The 22,041-nt window shown below is 54.2% G+C and overlaps 1 protein-coding gene across 1 annotated transcript in view; it reads left to right on the top strand.

The window, feature by feature from the left end:
* Positions 1 to 22,041, top strand: part of SRBD1 (S1 RNA binding domain 1) — a 66,820-nt gene that overhangs the window by 15,636 nt on the left and 29,143 nt on the right. The window contains exons 7-15 of the mRNA XM_076051893.1: positions 1,606 to 1,723; positions 2,314 to 2,452; positions 4,555 to 4,651; positions 12,911 to 13,118; positions 17,615 to 17,729; positions 19,985 to 20,081; positions 20,332 to 20,489; positions 20,648 to 20,732; positions 21,694 to 21,801. Coding sequence (XP_075908008.1) covers positions 1,606 to 1,723; positions 2,314 to 2,452; positions 4,555 to 4,651; positions 12,911 to 13,118; positions 17,615 to 17,729; positions 19,985 to 20,081; positions 20,332 to 20,489; positions 20,648 to 20,732; positions 21,694 to 21,801 — 1,125 coding nt within the window. The remainder of the gene's footprint in view (positions 1 to 1,605; positions 1,724 to 2,313; positions 2,453 to 4,554; positions 4,652 to 12,910; positions 13,119 to 17,614; positions 17,730 to 19,984; positions 20,082 to 20,331; positions 20,490 to 20,647; positions 20,733 to 21,693; positions 21,802 to 22,041) is intronic.

Genomic DNA, 22,041 nt, shown 5'->3' with positions numbered 1-22,041 from the left:
GCAGTATGTACTGTATGTCTGTTTACTGTGTGTACTGTGTGTATGTGTACTGTGTATATGTGCAGTATGTACTGTGTATTGTGTGTATGTGTACTGTGTGTGTGTGTACTGTGTATGTGCAGTATGTACTGTATGTCTGTCTACTGTGTGTACTGTGTGTATGTGTACTGTGTATATGTGCAGTATGTACTGTGTGTATGTGTACTGTGTATATGTGCAGCATGTACTGTGTATATGTGCAGTGTGTACTGTGTGTATGTGCAGTATGTACTGTATGTCTGTCTACTGTGTGTATGTGTACTGTGTGTATGTGCAGTGTGTACTGTGTGTGTGTCCTGTGTGTGTGTACTATGTGTATGTGCAGTATGTACTGTTTTGTGTGTGTACTGTGTATGTGTACTGTGTGTATGTGCAGTATGTACGGTATGTAAATGTATGTGCTGTATGTGTGTATACTGTGTATGTGTACTGTGTATGTGCACTATGTACTGTATGTAAGTGTGTGTGCTGTGTGTGTGTGTGTGCAGTATGTACTGTATGTGTGTGTACGGTGCGTGTGTACGGTGCGTGTGTGTACACAGTGTGTACAGTGTGTGTGTACACAGTGTGTACTGTGTGTGTGTGTACTGTGTGCGTGCACTGTGTGTGTGTACTGTGTGTGTGCTGTGTGTGTGTACTGTGTGCGTGTGTACTGTGTGTGTGTACTGTGTGTGTGTACTGTGTAGTGTGTGTGTAGTGCGTGTGTACTGTGTGTGTGTAGTGCGTGTGTTCTGCGTGTGTACTGTAGGTACTGCGTGTGTATTGTGTGTACTGCGTGTGTACTGCGTGTGTACTGCGTGTGTGTACTGTGCGTGTGTACTGCGTGTGTACTGTGTGTACTGCGTGTGTGTACTGCGTGTGTACTATGTGTGTGTACTGTGTGTGTGTACTGTGTGTGTACTGTACCGTGTGTACTGTGTGTGTGCGTGTGTACTGTGTGTACTGTACTGTGTGTACGTTGTGTGTGTACTGCGTGTGTCATGTGTGTATTGTGTGTGTGTACTGTGCGTGTGTACTGCGTGTTTACTGTGTGTACTGTGTGTATGTGTACTGCGTGTGTACGGTGTGTGTAGTATGCGAGTATGTACTGCGTGTGTACTGTGTGTACTGTGTGTGTGTACTGCGTGTGTACTGTGTGTACTGCGTGTGTACTGTGTGTGTACTGTGTGCGTGTACTGTGTGCGTGCGTGTGTACTGCGTGTGTGTGTACTGCGTGTGTACTGTGTGCGTGTACTGTGTGCGTGCGTGTGTACTGTGTGTACTGTGTGTGTGCGTGTACTGTGTGCGTGCGTGTGTATATTGTGTGTGTACTGTGTATTGTGTGTGTGTACTGCGTGTGTACTGTGTGTGTGTACTGCGTGTGTACGTACTGTGTGTGTACTGTGTGCACTGTGTGTGTACTGTGTGTACTGTACTGTGTGTACTGTGTGTATGTACTGTGTGCACTGTGTGTACTGTGTGTACTATGTGCACTGTGTGTACTGTGTGTGTACTGTGTGCACTGTGTGTATGTACTGTGTGTACTGTGTCTGTGTGCACTGTGTCTGTGTGTACTGCGTGCTGCAGGGCTGTGCAGAAGAAGGTTAAGAGCGCCGTTGCGACCCTCCAGAAGGATGATCAGCTGACTGCTCGCCTGCAGCAGGCACTGCAGGAATGTCGCTGTGTGGAGGAGTTAGAGATCCTTGTGAGACTCGCACGCAGTACACACACCGTACACAGTACACACAGTTTACAGTACACACGCAGTACATCGTACACATGCAGCATGCAGTACATAGTACACATGCAGTATGCAGTACATAGTACACATGCAGTATGCAGTACATAGTACACATGCAGTATGCAGTACGTAGTACACATGCAGTATGCAGTACATAGTACACATGCAGTATGCAGTACATAGTACACATGCAGTATGCAGTACATAGTACACATGCAGTATGCAGTACATAGTACACATGTAGTCCGCAGTACACGGTACAAACGCAGTACGTGATGCACACCATACACAGTACACACACCGTACACAATATACACACTGTGTGTGTATGCATGCGTGCATGTGTGTACGTGTGTGTGTAGGTGTGTGTGTGTGTGCGTGTGTGACGATGATCCGAATCGGTACTGGGTCTCCCCTAGGTCGACTCGGCCTCAAATGAGTGCTGGCGCGGTGCGTTGTGTAAAAAGGTCGTGGCGCTGGCCACTCGCTTGCAGCACTTGCCCCAACGGTCTGTTGAGGCTGCGCTGGGGATCTTTGTCTTTTTTGTTTTGCAGGTGGCGCCGTTGAAGACGAGCAGCAGGCAGAGCAAGGCTGAGCGGGCGCGGCGTCTCGGCCTGGAGGCTGCGGCGCAGACGGTGCTCACGGAACCGCACAGACTCGACATGGTGGCACTGGTGCGACCCGCAGAGCCTGGTACGACCACTGCCATCACAGAGGAGGGGACCCTTTGTGTCTCCCGTGTCTTCATGTCGACATGTCTCGGTGTCCCCCATGTCACCGTGTCCCCGTGTCTCCATATCCCCGTGTCTCTGTGTCCCTATATCGCCGTGTCCCCATCTACCCGTGTCCCCGTGTCTCCTTGTGGCCATGTCCCCGTGTCTCTGTGTGTCCGTGTCTCCGTGTCCCCATGTCTCTGTAACTCTCCCTGTCTCTGTAACTCTCCGTGTCTCCATGTCCCCGTGTCTCGATAACTCGCCGTGCCTCCATGTCTCCATGTCTCTGTAACTCTCCGTGTCTCCATGTCTCCGTGTCTCCACGTCTCTGTAACTCTCCGTGTCCCCGTGTCTCCAGGTCTCCGTGTCTCTGTAACTCTCCGTGTCTCTGTAACTCTCCGTGTCTCCATGTCTCTGTAACTCTTCGTGTCTCCATGTCTCCGTGTCTTTGTCTCTGTAACTCTCCGTGTCTCCATGTCTCCATGTCTCTGTAACTCTCCGTGTCCCCGTGTCTCCATGTCTCCGTGTCTCCGTGTCTCTGTAACTCCCCGTGTCTCCGCGTCTTCATGTCTCAGTAACTCTCCATGTCTCCATAACTCTTCATGTCTCCGTAACTCCCCATGTCTCCGTAACTCCCCATGTCTCCGTAACTCCCCATGTCTCGGTAACTCCCCATGTCTCCGTGTCTTCATGTCTCCGTAACTCCCCATGTCTCCGTGTCTTCATGTCTCCGTAACTCCCCATGTCTCCGTGTCTTCATGTCTCCGTAACTCTTCATGTCTCCGTAACTCCCCATGTCTCCGTAACTCCCCATGTCTCCGTAACTCCCCATGTCTCCGTAACTCCCCATGTCTCCGTGTCTTCATGTCTCCGTGTCTTCATGTCTCCGTAACTCCCCATGTCTCCGTAACTCTTCATGTCTCCGTGTCTTCATGTCTCCGTAACTCCCCATGTCTCCGTGTCTTCATGTCTCCGTAACTCCCCATGTCTCCGTAACTCTTCATGTCTCCGTGTTTTCATGTCTCCGTAACTCCCCATGTCTCCGTGTCTTCATGTCTCCGTAACTCCCCATGTCTCCGTGTCTTCATGTCTTCGTAACTCCCCATGTCTCCGTAACTCTTCATGTCTCCGTAACTCCCCATGTCTCCGTGTCTTCATGTCTCCGTGTCTTCATGTCTCCGTAACTCCCCATGTCTCCGTAACTCTTCATGTCTCCGTGTCTTCATGTCTCCGTAACTCCCCATGTCTCCGTAACTCCCCATGTCTCCGTGTCTTCATGTCTCCGTAACTCCCCATGTCTCCGTGTCTTCATGTCTCCGTGTCTTCATGTCTCCGTAACTCCCCATGTCTCCGTGTCTTCATGTCTCCGTAACTCTTCATGTCTCCGTAACTCCCCATGTCTCCGTAACTCCCCATGTCTCCGTAACTCCCCATGTCTCCGTAACTCCCCATGTCTCCGTGTCTTCATGTCTCCGTAACTCCCCATGTCTCCGTGTCTTCATGTCTCCGTAACTCCCCATGTCTCCGTGTCTTCATGTCTCCGTAACTCCCCATGTCTCCGTAACTCTTCATGTCTCTGTGTCTTCATGTCTCCGTAACTCCCCATGTCTCCGTGTCTTCATGTCTCCGTGTCTTCATGTCTCCGTAACTCCCCATGTCTCCGTGTCTTCATGTCTCCGTGTCTTCATGTCTCCGTAACTCCCCATGTCTCCGTGTCTTCATGTCTCCGTGTCTTCATGTCTCCGTAACTCCCCATGTCTCCGTGTCTTCATGTCTCCGTGTCTTCATGTCTCCGTAACTCCCTATGTCTCCGTGTCTTCATGTCTCCGTGTCTTCATGTCTCCGTGTCTTCATATCTCCATAACTCCCCATGTCTCCATGTCTTCATGTCTCCGTGTCTTCATGTCTCCGTAACTCCCCATGTCTCCGTGTCTTCATGTCTCCGTGTCTTCATGTCTCCGTAACTCCCCATGTCTCCGTGTCTTCATGTCTCCGTGTTTTCATGTCTCCGTAACTCCCCATGTCTCCGTGTCTTCATGTCTCCGTGTCTTCATGTCTCCGTGTCCCCATTTTCCGCCCCAGGCTTGTCGACTCTGGCCGAGGTGGAGGCCGGCGTGCAGCACATCCTGGCCGACATCATCGCCAAGGACAGGGCCACCATGGACATGGTTCGCAAAATGTGAGGTCACCCGGAGGTCGCGAACACTCCCCCTCTCCCCCACGAGGAAGAGACCCGCAGCCCGAACCACAGAGGCCCATAGACTCACACAGAGACCCACACACTCCCATAGAGACCTATAGACTCACATAGAGACCCATGCATTTACATAGAGACCCATAGACTCACACAGAGACCCACATACACACAGACTCACACAGAGACCCGTAGACTCACACAGAGACACACAGACTCACACAGACCCACACACTCCCATAGAGACCTATAGACTCACATAGAGACCCATACATTTACATAGAGACCCATAGACTCACACAGAGACCCACATACACAGACTCACACAGAGGCCCGTAGACTCACACAGAGACACACAGACTCACACAGAGACCCACATACTCCCATAGAGACCTATAGACTCACATAGAGACCCATACATTTACATAGAGACCCATAGACTCGCACAGAGACCCACATACACACAGACTCGCACAGAGACCCGTAGACTCACACAGAGCCCCATAGACTCGCACAGAGACCCGTAGACTCACACAGAGACCCATAGACTCACACAGAGACACACAGACTCACACAGATCCACATACTCCCATAGAGACCTATAGACTCACATAGAGACCCATACATTTACATAGAGACCCATAGACTCACACAGAGACCCACATACACACAGACTCGCACAGAGACCTGTAGACTCACACAGAGGTCCATAGACTTACACAGAGACACACAGACTCACACAGAGACCCACATACTCCCATAGAGACCTATAGACTCACATAGAGACCCATACATTTACATAGAGACCCATAGATTCACACAGAGACCCGTAGACTCACACAGAGACCCGTAGACTCACACAGAGACCCGTAGACTCACACAGAGACCCGTAGACTCACACAGAGACCCGTAGACTCACACAGAGACCCATAGACTCACACAGAGACACACAGACTCACACAGACCCACATACTCCCATAGAGACCTATAGACTCACATAGAGACCCATACATTTACATAGAGACCCATAGACTCACACAGAGACCCACATACACACAGACTCGCACAGAGACCCGTAGACTCACACAGAGGCCCATAGACTCACACAGAGACACACAGACTCACACAGAGACCCACATACTCCCATAGAGACCTATAGACTCACACAGAGACCCACATGCAACAGACTCGCACAGAGACCCGTAGACTCATACAGAGACAGACTCACACAGAGACACACAGACTCACATAGAGACCCACAGGCTCGCACAGAGTGAACTGTGATCAAACGGGGTTCTCACGATAGTGAGTTGATTGTCTCAGCCTCACAGAAAACCCATCGCAGTCAATTTAGTTCCAGCTCTGGAAATCGATGGGCACATGATATTTATTTACACTGAAGGAGTCTGATGAGCTATGAAGCTCTTTTTTCATAGATGTCCAGGATGGGCAGGTCAGAAGATAACAACAAACAATATAAACAACACGATAGGATTCATAATAAAGGTTTTTAGGATAGATCGCGTTATTTATAAATGTGTCGTAACCCTCCACCACCTAACACGGCCAATCAGCAAAAAAAGTGTCACGTTGAGAAAAGACAAATAGTTCACTACTTTAGCCCACCGGTGTGTTGAAGAGTGAATCCACAACATTTACAGTTTGAGTACGACGCTTTGCTGGTAGTTACATCCCCAGCATCATCAGGCAATTCGCCAGAATGGTGAAGCCCTCTCCACTTGTTCCCGGTCTTCAATAGAGCAGCAGCAGGGTGACGTCATCATTTAACTCATTCAGGTGCAGTGATTTGAGGTGGAGGGGGGGGATATTGTAATTATATAATCGATTGGTAATCAGTCAATGGTTATCATTAGTAATTAGTTGTAGATTAGTAATTAGTTGTAATGTGTGTTATTATGATTATATGCTGCGTTAGTAATCCGTTAATTAGTAAGTGTTTCCATTATAAGGAATTGTAATATGTATTATTTAATAATACGCTTCCAAGCCGCACTAAGCCCGTAGCTGTCAGAGCGATTAAAGTTATTTCTATTTCTCTCAATTTCAATGGATTCTCTAATTAGTCTTTGCCAGTAATAATTAGTTTTACACAACACTTCAACGTTATCAAAATAATTTGAGTATCCTTGTTGACAAGCATGTTCTGCCACTGCCGACAGTTGTGTTTGAGATCTTTTAATATTTCTTTGGTGTTCTTTTAGTCTTATGCTGATGTTACGTCCCGTCTGTCCAATATAGCATCTGCCACATAAACAATCAATCCAATATACACCTTCTGTTGATAATTTAGGTAATTCGTCTTTAGTGCAATATACTAGTTTTTGAATTTTGCGTGCTGTACCAAATCTTACTGTAATCTTCTTTGGTTCTTTCGGTAAAGTCACGTAGAATGAGAATAAAATAATAAATTGATAAAATTAAATAACACAATAATATTCTCACGACGTTTCGGCCACAACACAAGCGGCCTTCATCAGGTGAAGGGACGAGACTGTCTGGTAGGACAGCGCTGAAGTGAAAGAGCCACGTTTAGATCACGGCCTTTAAGCTGTGTGAGAGGAACAAAGCGCCTTGACAAAGGAATTAGCATATAATTTAGCATTGAAATGGCTGAATGATTAGCTTGTGACTGGTCACAGAAATAGCTATGTTAAAAGTTAAAGCATACACATCCGCAGAGGCACCCCTTGATAAAGGAATTAGCATAGAATTTAGCATTGAAATAGCTAAGTTAAAGCATACACATCCGCAGAGGCAGAGGCACCCCTTGACAATGGAATTCTATCCATTGTCAAGGGGTGCCTCTGCGGATGTGTATGCTTTAACTTAGCTATTTCAATGCTAAATTCTATGCTAATTCCTTTATCAAGGGGTGCCTCTGCGGATGTGTATGCTTTAACTTTTAACATAGCTATTTCTGTGACCAGTCACAAGCTAATCATTCAGCCATTTCAATGCTAAATTATATGCTAATTCCTTTGTCAAGGCACTTTGTTCCTCTCACACAGCTTAAAGGCCGTGATCTGAACGTGGCTCTTTCACTCCAGCGCTGTCCTACCAGACAGTCTCGTCCCTTCACCTGATGAAGGCCGCTTGTGTTGTGGCCGAAACGTCGTGAGAATATTATTGTGTTATTTTATTTTATCAATTTATTATTTTAGTCTCATTCTACGTGACTTTACCGAAAGAACCAAAGAAGATGAATCATTGCAGTCACGAAAGCTTTAAATCGAAATTCAGGGCTGGATTATCCAATAGGCCACAGTAAGCACTGCGCCCTAGGGCCTACGGAAAAAAAACATTTTTACGATTGATAAAAAATGAACGACGTCCCTTTAAAGCTGCCTAATCCGATATGATAATCATAGTAACGGGAGGATTTCTCCACGAATCTGGCTGTCGCCTGATGATGCTAGTTGTAATTATTGGAGTGACGTCGTACTCGGATTGTAAAGGTTGTGGATTTTCTCTCCAACACACCCGGTGTGTGCTGTACGAGGAACGAATTGGCACGTTCTGTTTACGTGAAAAACCCCTTCCTAATTGGCTGTGTCGGGTGGTGGCGGGTTTAACGACACGCAATCTAACCCAAAAAAAACGATATTATGGATAGTTGAAGACATTTTCGCTTTCAATATTTTTAGGGCTCACCTTGTTTTTTTTTCTCTTAATAATTTCAAGTAAAATCTGCTTACCCGTGGCAAACAGCGGCGGCTCCTGTCGAAGACTCGCTTGCAGGACTAAGTAGCGAATGCGTCAGCGGTGACGACATCTTGTCCAGCGGCTGGACTAAGTACCGCACGGAAGAAGCGAAGTGCCAGCGGCAGCAGTAGTGACATGGGGCAGCAGTAGTGACATGGGGCAGCAGTAGTGACATGGGGCAGTAGTAGTGACATGGGGCAGTAGTAGTGACATGGGGCAGCAGTAGTAGTGACATGGGGCAGTAGTAGTGACATGGGGCAGCAGTAGTGACACGGGGCAGTAGTAGTGACATGGGGCAGCAGTAGTGACATGGGGCAGTGGTAGTGACATGGGGCAGTAGTAGTGACATGGGGCAGCAACAGTGACATGAGGCAGCGGTAGTGACATGGGGCAGTAGTAGTGACATGGGGCAGTAGTAGTGACATGGGGCAGTAGTAGTAGTGACATGGGGCAGTAGTAGTGACATGGGGCAGCAGTAGTGACATGGGGCAGTAGTAGTGATGTGGGGCAGCAGTAGTGACATGGGGCAGCAGTAGTGACATGGGGCAGCAGTAGTGACATGGGGCAGTAGTAGTGACATGGGGCAGTAGTAGTGACATGGGGCAGCAGTAGTGACATGGGGCAGTAGTAGTGACAAGGGGCAGCAGTAGTGACATGGGGCAGTAGTAGTGACATGGGGCAGCAGTAGTGACGTGGGGCAGTAGTAGTGACATGGGGCAGTAGTAGTGACATGGGGCAGCAGTAGTGACATGGGGCAGTAGTAGTGACATGGGGCAGCAGTAGTGACATGGGGCAGCAGTAGTGACATGGGGCAGTAGTAGTGACATGGGGCAGTAGTAGTGACATGGGGCAGTAGTAGTGACATGGGGCAGTAGTAGTGACATGGGGCAGTAGTAGTGACATGGGGCAGTAGTAGTAGTGACATGGGGCAGCAGTAGTGACATGGGGTAGTAGTAGTGACATGGGGCAGCAGTAGTAGTGACATGGGGCAGCAGTAGTAGTGACATGGGGCAGCAGTAGTAGTGACATGGGGCAGTAGTAGTGACATGGGGCAGTAGTAGTGACATGGGGCAGTAGTAGTGACATGGGGCAGCAGTAGTGACATGGGGCAGCAGTAGTAGTGACATGGGGCAGTAGTAGTGACATGGGGCAGCAGTAGTGACATGGGGCAGTAGTAGTGACATGGGGCAGCAGTAGTGACATGGGGCAGTGGTAGTGACATGGGGCAGTAGTAGTGACATGGGGCAGCAACAGTGACATGAGGCAGCGGTAGTGACATGGGGCAGTAGTAGTGACATGGGGCAGTAGTAGTGACATGGGGCAGTAGTAGTAGTGACATGGGGCAGTAGTAGTGACATGGGGCAGCAGTAGTGACATGGGGCAGTAGTAGTGATGTGGGGCAGCAGTAGTGACATGGGGCAGCAGTAGTGACATGGGGCAGCAGTAGTGACATGGGGCAGTAGTAGTGACATGGGGCAGTAGTAGTGACATGGGGCAGCAGTAGTGACATGGGGCAGTAGTAGTGACAAGGGGCAGCAGTAGTGACATGGGGCAGTAGTAGTGACATGGGGCAGCAGTAGTGACGTGGGGCAGTAGTAGTGACATGGGGCAGTAGTAGTGACATGGGGCAGCAGTAGTGACATGGGGCAGTAGTAGTGACATGGGGCAGCAGTAGTGACATGGGGCAGCAGTAGTGACATGGGGCAGTAGTAGTGACATGGGGCAGTAGTAGTGACATGGGGCAGTAGTAGTGACATGGGGCAGTAGTAGTGACATGGGGCAGTAGTAGTGACATGGGGCAGCAGTAGTGACATGGGGCAGCAGTAGTGACATGGGGCAGTAGTAGTGACATGGGGCAGTAGTAGTGACATGGGGCAGCAGTAGTGACATGGGGCAGTAGTAGTGACAAGGGGCAGCAGTAGTGACATGGGGCAGTAGTAGTGACATGGGGCAGCAGTAGTGACGTGGGGCAGTAGTAGTGACATGGGGCAGTAGTAGTGACATGGGGCAGCAGTAGTGACATGGGGCAGTAGTAGTGACATGGGGCAGCAGTAGTGACATGGGGCAGCAGTAGTGACATGGGGCAGTAGTAGTGACATGGGGCAGTAGTAGTGACATGGGGCAGTAGTAGTGACATGGGGCAGTAGTAGTGACATGGGGCAGTAGTAGTGACATGGGGCAGTAGTAGTAGTGACATGGGGCAGCAGTAGTGACATGGGGTAGTAGTAGTGACATGGGGCAGCAGTAGTAGTGACATGGGGCAGCAGTAGTAGTGACATGGGGCAGCAGTAGTAGTGACATGGGGCAGTAGTAGTGACATGGGGCAGTAGTAGTGACATGGGGCAGTAGTAGTGACATGGGGCAGCAGTAGTGACATGGGGCAGTAGTAGTGACATGGGGCAGTAGTAGTGACATGGGGCAGCAGTAGTGACATGGGGCAGCGGTAGTGACATGGGGCAGTAGTAGTGACATGGGGCAGTAGTAGTGACATGGGGCAGTAGTAGTGACATGGGGCAGTAGTAGTGACATGGGGCAGTAGTAGTGACATGGGGCAGCAGTAGTGACATGGGGCAGCGGTAGTGACATGGGGCAGCAGAAGTGACATGGGGCAGTAGTAGTGACATGGGGCAGTAGTAGTGACATGGGGCAGTAGTAGTGACATGGGGCAGTAGTAGTAGTGACATGGGGCAGCAGTAGTGACATGGGGCAGTAGTAGTGACATGGGGCAGCAGTAGTGACATGGGGCAGCAGTAGTGACATGGGGCAGTAGTAGTGACATGGGGCAGTAGTAGTGACATGGGGCAGTAGTAGTGACATGGGGCAGCAGTAGTGACATGGGGCAGTAGTAGTGACATGGGGCAGCAGTAGTGACATGGGGCAGCGGCAGTGACATGGGGCAGCAGTAGTGACATGGGGCAGTAGTAGTGACATGGGGCAGTAGTAGTGACATGGGGCAGTAGTAGTGACATGGGGCAGTAGTAGTAGTGACATGGGGCAGCAGTAGTGACATGGGGCAGTAGTAGTGACATGGGGCAGCAGTAGTGACATGGGGCAGCAGTAGTGACATGGGGCAGTAGTAGTGACATGGGGCAGTAGTAGTGACATGGGGCAGTAGTAGTGACATGGGGCAGCAGTAGTGACATGGGGCAGTAGTAGTGACATGGGGCAGCAGTAGTGACATGGGGCAGCGGCAGTGACATGGGGCAGCAGTAGTGACATGGGGCAGTAGTAGTGACATGGGGCAGTAGTAGTGACATGGGGCAGTAGTAGTGACATGGGGCAGTAGTAGTGACATGGGGCAGCAGTAGTGACATGGGGCAGTAGTAGTGACATGGGGCAGTAGTAGTGACATGGGGCAGTAGTAGTGACATGGGGCAGCGGCAGTGACATGGGGCAGCAGTAGTGACATGGGGCAGCAGTTGTGACATGGGGCAGTAGTAGTGACATGGGGCAGCAGTAGTGACATGGGGCAGCAGTAGTGACATGGGGCAGTAGTAGTGACATGGGGCAGCGGTAGTGACATGGGCAGCAGTAGTGACATGGGGCAGCGGTAGTGACATGGGGCAGTAGTAGTGACATGGGGCAGTAGTAGTGACATGGGGCAGCGGTAGTGACATGGGGCAGCAGTAGTGACATGGGGCAGCAGTAGTGACATGGGGCAGTAGTAGTGACATGGGGCAGCAGTAGTGACATGGGGCAGTAGTAGTGACATGGGGCAGTAGTAGTGACATGGGGCAGTAGTAGTGACATGGGGCAGCAGTAGTGACATGGGGCAGCGGTAGTGACATGGGGCAGCAGAAGTGACATGGGGCAGTAGTAGTGACATGGGGCAGTAGTAGTGACATGGGGCAGTAGTAGTGACATGGGGCAGTAGTAGTAGTGACATGGGGCAGCAGTAGTGACATGGGGCAGTAGTAGTGACATGGGGCAGCAGTAGTGACATGGGGCAGCAGTAGTGACATGGGGCAGTAGTAGTGACATGGGGCAGTAGTAGTGACATGGGGCAGTAGTAGTGACATGGGGCAGCAGTAGTGACATGGGGCAGTAGTAGTGACATGGGGCAGCAGTAGTGACATGGGGCAGCGGCAGTGACATGGGGCAGCAGTAGTGACATGGGGCAGTAGTAGTGACATGGGGCAGTAGTAGTGACATGGGGCAGTAGTAGTGACATGGGGCAGTAGTAGTGACATGGGGCAGCAGTAGTGACATGGGGCAGTAGTAGTGACATGGGGCAGTAGTAGTGACATGGGGCAGTAGTAGTGACATGGGGCAGCGGCAGTGACATGGGGCAGCAGTAGTGACATGGGGCAGCAGTTGTGACATGGGGCAGTAGTAGTGACATGGGGCAGCAGTAGTGACATGGGGCAGTAGTAGTGACAAGGGGCAACGGTAGTGACATGGGGCAGTAGTAATGACATGGGGCAGCAGTAGTGACATGGTAGTAGCAACTGTAGAGAGTTATCACAGAATTGCCTAGGGCCTACAAGAACCTTAATCCGGCCCTGCCCGCGACCCCCACAGGTGCGAGAATTCCATGGTGATGATCGAATCTTCGCTCTCGGCTGCGGCCAAGACCTCGCTAAACAAGGGCAAGGAGGGGGCCAGGGAGGGGGGCCTTTCTGCGCGTAGCTTCCACGGGAAGGCCCCCCACGGCAAACGCCAGGACATCAACAATTTTGAAAAATACTTCAGCTTCCAGAAGCCCATCAGCAGGGTGGAGAACTATGAGGTGAGCGAGTGTGAGTGAGTGAGGGAGGAGTGTGAGTGAGTGTGAGTGAGTGAGGGAGGAGTGTGAGTGAGTGAGGGAGGAGTGTGAGTGAGTGAGGGAGGAGTGTGAGTGAGTGAGTGAGGGAGGAGTGTGAGTGAGTGAGGGAGGAGTGTGAGTGAGTGTGAGTGAGTGAGTGAGGGAGGAGTGTGAGTGAGTGAGGGAGGAGTGTGAGTGAGGGAGGAGTGTGAGTGAGTGAGGGAGGAGTGTGAGTGAGTGAGGGAGGAGTGTGAGTGAGTGAGGGAGGAGTGTGAGTGAGTGAGGGAGGAGTGTGAGTGAGTGAGGGAGGAGTGTGAGTGAGTGAGGGAGGAGTGTGAGTGAGTGAGGGAGGAGTGTGAGTGAGGGAGGAGTGTGAGTGAGTGAGGGAGGAGTGTGAGTGAGTGAGGGAGGAGTGTGAGTGAGTGAGTGAGGGAGGAGTGTGAGTGAGTGAGTGAGGGAGGAGTGTGAGTGAGTGAGTGAGGGAGGAGTGTGAGTGAGGGAGGGAGGAGTGTGAGTGAGGGAGGGAGGAGTGTGAGTGAGTGAGGCAGGAGTGTGAGTGAGGGAGGGAGGAGTGTGAGTGAGTGAGGGAGGAGTGTGAGTGAGTGAGGGAGGAGTGTGAGTGAGGGAGGAGTGTGAGTGAGTGAGGGAGGAGTGTGAGTGAGTGAGGGAGAAGTGTGAGTGAGTGAGGGAGGAGTGTGAGTGAGTGAGGGAGGAGTGTGAGTGAGTGAGGGAGGAGTGTGAGTGAGTGAGGGAGGAGCGTGAGTGAGGGAGGAGTGTGAGTGAGTGAGGGAGGAGTGTGAGTGAGTGAGGGAGGAGCGTGAGTGAGTGAGGGAGGAGTGTGAGTGAGTGAGGGAGGAGTGTGAGTGAGGGAGGAGTGTGAGTGAGTGAGGGAGGAGTGTGAGTGAGGGAGGAGTGTGAGTGAGTGAGGGAGGAGTGTGAGTGAGTGAGGGAGGAGGGAGGAGTGTGAGTGAGTGAGGGAGGAGTGTGAGTGAGTGAGGGAGGAGTGTGAGTGAGTGAGGGAGGAGCGTGAGTGAGGGAGGAGTGTGAGTGAGTGAGGGAGGAGTGTGAGTGAGTGAGGGAGGAGTGTGAGTGAGTGAGGGAGGAGCGTGAGTGAGTGAGGGAGGAGTGTGAGTGAGGGAGGAGTGTGAGTGAGTGAGGGAGGAGTGTGAGTGAGTGAGGGAGGAGTGTGAGTGAGTGAAGAGTGTGAGTGAGGGAGGAGTGTGAGTGAGTGAGGGAGGAGTGTGAGTGAGTGAGGGAGGAGTGTGAGTGAGTGAGTGAGGGAGGAGTGTGAGTGAGTGAGGGAGGAGTGTGAGTGAGTGAGGGAGGAGTGTGAGTGAGTGAGGGAGGAGCGTGAGTGAGGGAGGAGTGTGAGTGAGTGAGGGAGGAGTGTGAGTGAGTGAGGGAGGAGCGTGAGTGAGTGAGGGAGGAGTGTGAGTGAGGGAGGAGTGTGAGTGAGTGAGGGAGGAGTGTGAGTGAGGGAGGGAGGAGTGTGAGTGAGGGAGGGAGGAGTGTGAGTGAGTGAGGGAGGAGTGTGAGTGAGTGAGGGAGGAGTGTGAGTGAGTGAGGGAGGAGTGTGAGTGAGTGAGGGAGGAGTGTGAGTGAGTGAGGGAAGAGTGTGAGTGAGTGAGGGAGGAGTGTGAGTGAGTGAGGGAGGAGTGTGAGTGAGTGAGGGAGGAGTGTGAGTAAGTGAGGGAGGAGTGTGAGTGAGTGAGGGAGGAGTGTGAGTGAGTGAGGGAGGGAGGAGTGTGAGTGAGTGAGGGAGGATTGTGAGTGAGTGAGTGAGGAGTGTGAGTGAGTGAGGAGTGTGAGTGAGTGAGGGAGGAGTGTGAGTGAGGAGTGTGAGTGAGTGAGGGAGGAGTGTGAGTGAGTGAGTGAGGGAGGAGTGTGAGTGAGGGAGGGAGGAGTGTGAGTGAGTGAGGGAGGAGTGTGAGTGAGTGAGGGAGGAGTGTGAGTGAGTGAGTGAGGGAGGAGTGTGAGTGAGTGAGGGAGGAGTGTGAGTGAGTGAGGGAGGAGTGTGAGTGAGTGAGGGAGGAGAGTGAGTGAGTGAGTGAGGAGTGTGAGTGAGTGAGGGAGGAGTGTGAGTGAGTGAGGGAGGAGTGTGAGTGAGGGAGGAGTGTGAGTGAGTGAGGGAGGAGTGTGAGTGAGTGAGGGAGGAGTGTGAGTGAGTGAGTGAGGGAGGAGTGTGAGTGAGTGAGGGAGGAGTGTGAGTGAGTGAGGGAGGAGTGTGAATGAGTGAGGGAGGAGTGTGAGTGAGGAGGAGGAGTGTGAGTGAGTGAGGGAGGTGAGTGAGTGGGGAGGAGTGTGAGGGGAGTGTGAGTGAGTGAGGGAGGAGTGTGAGTGAGTGAGGGAGGAGTGTGAGTGAGTGAGGGAGGAGTGTGAGTGAGTGAGGGAGGAGTGTGAGTGAGTGAGGGAGGAGTGTGAGTGAGTGAGGGAGGAGTGTGAGTGAGTGAGGGAGGAGTGTGAGTGAGTGAGGGAGGAGTGTGAGTGAGTGAGGGAGGAGTGTGAGTGAGTGAGGGAGGAGTGTGAGTGAGTGAGGGAGGAGTGTGAGTGAGTGAGGGAGGAGTGTGAGTGAGTGAGGGAGGAGTGTGAGTGAGTGAGGGAGGAGTGTGAGTGAGTGAGGGGAGTGTGAGTGAGGGAGGAGTGTGAGTGAGTGAGGGAGGAGTGTGAGTGAGTGAGGGAGGAGTGTGAGTGAGTGAGGGAGGAGTGTGAGTGAGTGAGGGAGGAGTGTGAGTGAGTGAGGGAGGAGTGTGAGTGAGTGAGGGAGGAGTGTGAGTGAGTGAGGGAGGAGTGTGAGTGAGTGAGGGAGGAGTGTGAGTGAGTGAGGGAGGAGTGTGAGTGAGTGAGGGAGGAGTGTGAGTGAGTGAGGGAGGAGTGTGAGTGAGTGAGGGAGGAGTGTGAGTGAGTGAGGGAGGAGTGTGAGTGAGTGAGGGAGGAGTGTGAGTGAGTGAGGGAGGAGTGTGAGTGAGTGAGGGAGGAGTGTGAGTGAGTGAGGGAGGAGTGTGAGTGAGTGAGGGAGGAGTGTGAGTGAGTGAGGGAGGAGTGTGAGTGAGTGAGGGAGGAGTGTGAGTGAGTGAGGAGAGTGTGAGTGAGTGAGGGAGGAGTGTGAGTGAGTGAGTGTGAGTGAGTGAGGGAGGAGTGTGAGTGAGTGAGTGAGAGTGTGAGTGAGGAGGGAGGAGTGTGAGTGAGTGAGGGAGGAGTGTGAGTGAGTGAGGGATTGGAGCGTGAGTGAGTGAGTGAGGAGTGTGAGTGAGTGAGGGAGGAGTGTGAGTGAGTGAGGGAGGAGTGTGAGTGAGGGAGGAGTGTGAGTGAGTGAGGGAGGAGTGTGAGTGAGTGTTGCGCTCGTGTGTGTGAGCACGAGTGTGTGTGAGCGCGAGTGTGTGTGAGCGCGAGTGTCTGTGAGCACTAGTGTGTGTGCTCGTGTGTAAGCGTGAGTGGGCTCGTGTGTGTGGCAATCTATTTTCATTGGTTGCGTAACGCTGTGTGGAAGCTACCTGGTCTGTCGCTCCGCACTAAGCTTCGGGTCTTCTCGGCCACAGTGATTCCCTCCCTTCTCTACGCTTGCGAAACGTGGACCCCCCTAATGGAACATCTTCGCCGGTTAGAAACATTTAGGCTGGCCTGCCTACGATCCATCCTGGGTTTAACCAGACTGGATTATGTGAGGAGCTCACACATCCTTAAAAGATCTGGACAAAGTCCCATCGGTGAGCTCCTCCGGCAGGCAAGGCTGCGTTGGCTGGGTCATGTAGCCCGCATGCCCAGCCACCGCATGAGACTGGATTATGTGAGGAGCTCACACATCCTTAAAAGATCTGGACAAAGTCCCATCGGTGAGCTCCTCCGGCAGGCAAGGCTGCGTTGGCTGGGTCATGTAGCCCGCATGCCCAGCCACCGCATGACTAAACAGCTTTTGTTTGGCCAGATCAAGGGGCTAAACGGGCGTGGCACGGGCTAGAGAAGAGATGGAGTGATGTGGTACAGGAGGACGTGGAGCTGAGTGGACTTGCCGATGACTGGTACCAGCAGTGTCAAGATCGGCCTCTGTGGAGGAGGCTCGTGAAGGACGCTACTGGGCAGTTGGAGGCAGTCGCCCTCCAACAACAACGGAGGGCGGAGGAGCGACGCTCACAACGACGAGCAGAGTGCCGGGTGGCTAAAGCACAGCAAGTTGGCACAGTAGGGGGCACAGGGGGTGCATCAGCCAGTCATCTCAGTCAGTCGACCCGTTGCATCTGGGTCTGCCCCGTGACCACCTGCCAGCGGGCATTCGACACTTCACGTGGCCTCAACGTGCACATGGCCTGGCACAAGCGTCGTGGTGACGTCACTGCCACTTAGTGGCGAATGGCGGTTGTTGTTGAGTGTGCGTGCCTGTGAGTGTGCGTGCATGTGTGCGAGTGTGCGCGTCCCCCGGGTGTCAGGCGGGAACCCAGAGCGGCCGCTTGAGCGTTTTAACCGACGATTGATCTCCGTCGTTGCAGGTGTTGGCGCTGAATCGGGGAGAGAATTTGAAAATCCTGACGGTGAAGATCAACATCCCCGTGCAAGTCAAGACCAACTTCCACAGCTGGTGTCTCAACCAGAGGTCAGGGCCCCATTGAACAAAGACAAAGACCCCCCCGTGTAGCCTTGACAGACTGTTGGGGCAAGTGCTCTTAGTGAGCAGCACCTACAAAGGCCGGCACGCCACACGAGGAGGTGGGTGGCCAGCACCACGCCCGGCCGCCTTTGTCTCCCAGTGGCGATGTTTACACAACGCTGCACCAGGTGCTCGTTTGGGGCTGAGTCGACCTAGGGGAGGAGGCCCAGGCTAACAGCAGCGACGATTTGGATAATCTTCACTCGTGTTCGCCATGAGAGGGAATCGAACTTTAGTCACCGGGTTCATAGCGCAGCACCCATCACCACGTCCACCATCGCCGAGTCTCAAGACTCGCTCACAGGAGGGTCCTGCCAGCTTCTCACAGCAGTAGCCGGGCCGATGTTGCTGCTGTGTGTATTTAATTTGGCAACTGTTGATGCCATATAGCAGGAAGAAGAGAGGGAGCACAAGAGAGAGGGGATCAAAGGGAACAGAGAAAGAGAGAGAGAACAGAGAGAGAGAGGGAACAGAGAGAGAGAGAGGGAACAGAGAGAGAAAGAGGTAAGTCTGGACACGTTCATGTTGCGGTTCCCTCGCCGGCACGGGGCTTGCCCCTGTGTGTGGTGGAGGCTACACGGCGCCCCTGTGTGTGGTGGAGGCTACACGGGGCCCCTGTGTGTGGTGGAGGCTACACGGGGCCCCTGAGTGTGGTGGAGGCTACACGGGGCCCCTGAGTGTGGTGGAGGCTACACGGGGGTCCTGAGTGTGGTGGAGGCTACACTGGGCCCCCTGAGTGTGGTGGAGGCTACACGGGGCCCCTGAGTGTGGTGGAGGCTACACGGGGCCCCTGTGTGTGGTGGAGGCTACACGGGGCCCCTGAGTGTGGTGGAGGCTACACGGGGCCCCTGAGTGTGGTGGAGGCTACACGGGGTCCTGAGTGTGGTGGAGGCTACACTGGGCCCCTGAGTGTGGTGGAGGCTACACGGGGCCCCTGAGTGTGGTGGAGGCTACACGGGGCCCCTGAGTGTGGTGGAGGCTACACGGGGCCCCTGAGTGTGGTGGAGGCTACACTGGGACCCTGAGTGTGGTGGAGGCTACACTGGGCCCCTGAGTGTGGTGGAGGCTACACGGGGCCCCTGTGTGTGGTAGAGGCTACACGGGGCCCCTGAGTGTGGTGGAGGCTACACTGGGCCCCTGAGTGTGGTGGAGGCTACACTGGGCCCCTGTGTGTGGTGGAGGCTACACTGGGCCCCTGTGTTGGTGGAGGCTACACGGGGCCCCTGAGTGTGGTGGAGGCTACACGGGGCCCCTGAGTGTGGTGGAGGCTACACGGGGCCCCTGAGTGTGGTGGAGGCTACACTGGGCTCCTGAGTGTGGTAGAGGCTACACGGGGCCCCTGAGTGTGGTGGAGGCTACACTGGGCCCCTGAGTGTGGTGGAGGCTACACTGGGCCCCTGAGTGTGGTGGAGGCTACACGGGGCCCCTGAGTGTGGTGGAGGCTACATGGGGCCCCTGAGTGTGGTGGAGGCTACACGGGGCCCCTGAGTGTGGTGGAGGCTACACTGGGCCCCTGTGTGTGGTGGAGGCTACACTGGGCCCCTGTGTGTGGTGGAGGCTACACGGGGCCCCTGAGTGTGGTGGGAGGCTACACGGGGCCCCTGAGTGTGGTGGAGGCTACACGGGGCCCCTGAGTGTGGTGGAGGCTACACTGGGCTCCTGAGTGTGGTAGAGGGCTACACGGGGCCCCTGAGTGTGGTGGAGGCTACACGGGCCCCTGAGTGTGGTGGAGGCTACACTGGGCCCCTGAGTGTGGTGGAGGCTACACTGGGCCCCTGAGTGTGGTGGAGGCTACACTGGGCCCCTGAGTGTGGTGGAGGCTACACGGGGCCCTGAGTGTGGTGGAGGCTACATGGGGCCCCTGAGTGTGGTGGAGGCTACACGGGGCCCCTGAGTGTGGTGGAGGCTACACTGGGCCCCTGTGTGTGGTGGAGGCTACACTGGGCCCCTGTGTGTGGTGGAGGCTACACGGGGCCCCTGAGTGTGGTGGAGGCTACACGGGGCCCCTGAGTGTGGTGGAGGCTACACGGGGCCCCTGAGTGTGGTGGAGGCTACACTGGGCTCCTGAGTGTGGTAGAGGCTACACGGGGCCCCTGAGTGTGGTGGAGGCTACACTGGGCCCCTGAGTGTGGTGGAGGCTACACTGGGCCCCTGAGTGTGGTGGAGGCTACACTGGGCCCCTGTGTTTGCTACTCGTAGGTGGCGTCTGCTGGTACCTTCGTGCCGCCTTACGTGCAGCAGCTGCTCTCCAACTCCTTGGAGGACTCCTTGAAGCGCCTCATTATCCCGCTGGTCACGCGCCACTACCGGTGAGCACGCACGCCCCCCACGTGTCCTCCCACACAGCCCCCCACACAGCCCCCCACGCGTCCCCCCACGCGTCAACCCACGCATCCCCCCACGTGTCCCCCCCCCCACGTGTCCCCCCCCCACGCATCCCCCCACGCGTCCCCCCACACATCCCCCCCCCCACGTGTCCCCCCACGCGTTCCCCCCCCCCACGTGTACCCCCGTGACCCCCCCGTGTCCCTCCGCCCCTCCCACCGCGTGCGGTGTCAGCGCGAGTCTCACGCGCCGTGCGGAGCTCGCCTCCATTTCCCTCTTCGCCAAGAACCTGCGCAAGCTGCTGCTGGTGCCGCCGGTGCGCGGTCGCTCCGTGCTCGGCATCGACCCGGGGTTCCGGCACGGGTGCAAGCTGGCGCTCACCTCCCCCACGGGTGAGGCTCACCGCACGCTTGCCACCGCACGCTGGCGCTCACCTCCCCCGCGGGTGAGGCTCCCCGCCCGCTCGCTCGCCACGCTGATGGTGGTGAGTGTGGTGGATGTGAGGGTGCGGCGGTCAGCGTGTGGTGGTGGTGGTGGTGAGGGTGTGCAGGCCAGGTGGTGGCAACCGACGTGATCTTCTTGGACGACACAAAACGCAGCCAGGCCACCGTGAGGAACCTCCTGCTGCAGCACCGGTGAGACGAGAGACTCGGAGAGTTGGGACTCGGGAGAGTTGGGACTCGGAGAGTTGGGACTCGGAGATTTGGGACTCGGAGAGTTGGGACTCGGGGAGTCGGGACTCGGGGAGTCGGGACTCGGGGATTTGGGACTCGAGATTTGGGACTCGGAGAGTTGGACTTGGGGATTTGGGACTCGGAGAGTTGGGACTCGGAGATTTGGGACTCAGAAATTCGTGGACTTGAGAGTCGGGGAGTTGGGACTCGGGGTCACAAGAACCCGGGAACTCGGGGACTTCGGGAGTTGGAACTCAGGACCACGGGGATCTATACACAGAGACACACTGAGACACACAGACACACAGTGACAGAGAGAGACGGAAGAGACACTCTCACTGGCTCACCCGCACTCACGCACACACTCGCACACTCACTCATACGCACTCACTCAAACACTCGCTCAAACTCACACACTCACACACACTCGCTCACACTCACTCGCTCACCACACAAACTCACGCACGTGCTCACTCACTCATACACTCTCACATGCTCACTCACACACACTCACTCACACACTCACACTCACTCACACACTCTCACATGCTCACTCACACTCACTCACATGCTCACTCACTCACACACTCTCACATGCTCACTCACACACACTCGCATGCTCACTCACTCACACACTCTCACATGCTCACTCACACACACACACACTCACTCACACTCACTCACACACTCTCACATGCTCACTCACACTCTCACATGCTCACTCACACACACTCACACACTCTCACATGCTCACTCACACTCACACACACTCACTCACACACACTCACACACACTCACACACTCTCACATACTCACTCACACACACTCACACACACTTACTCTCACTCACAGTCACTCACACTCACTCACACTCACTCACACACACTTACACACTCACTCACGCTCGCCCCCCGTGCTGCAGCTGTGAGACCGTGGCGATTGGCAACGGCTGTGGCTGCCGTGAGGCGGAGTGCTTCGTGTCGGAGCTCATCCAGAGCGGCTCCCTGCGGCCCCTCAACGTGGTCTACAGGTGGGGAGATGGGGGGGCTGCTCACCTCACGCTCACCCTCGCCTCACACACTCACCCCACACACTCACCTCACATACTCACCTCACACCTCACACTCACCTCACACACTCACCCCACACACTCACCTCACACACTCACCTCACACACTCACCTCACACCCTCACCTCACACACTCACCTCACACACTCACCTCACACACTCACCTCACACCCTCACCTCACACACTCACCTCACACACTC

The sequence above is a fragment of the Petromyzon marinus genome, chromosome 53, assembly GCF_048934315.1.
Source record: "Petromyzon marinus isolate PM22_M1 ecotype Great Lakes invasive population chromosome 53, UKy_Petmar_22M1.pri1.0, whole genome shotgun sequence".
NCBI lineage: Eukaryota > Metazoa > Chordata > Hyperoartia > Petromyzontiformes > Petromyzontidae > Petromyzon > Petromyzon marinus.
The sequence above is the reverse complement of the archived record's forward strand: the minus strand, read 5'-3'. Positions and strand labels throughout refer to the sequence as shown.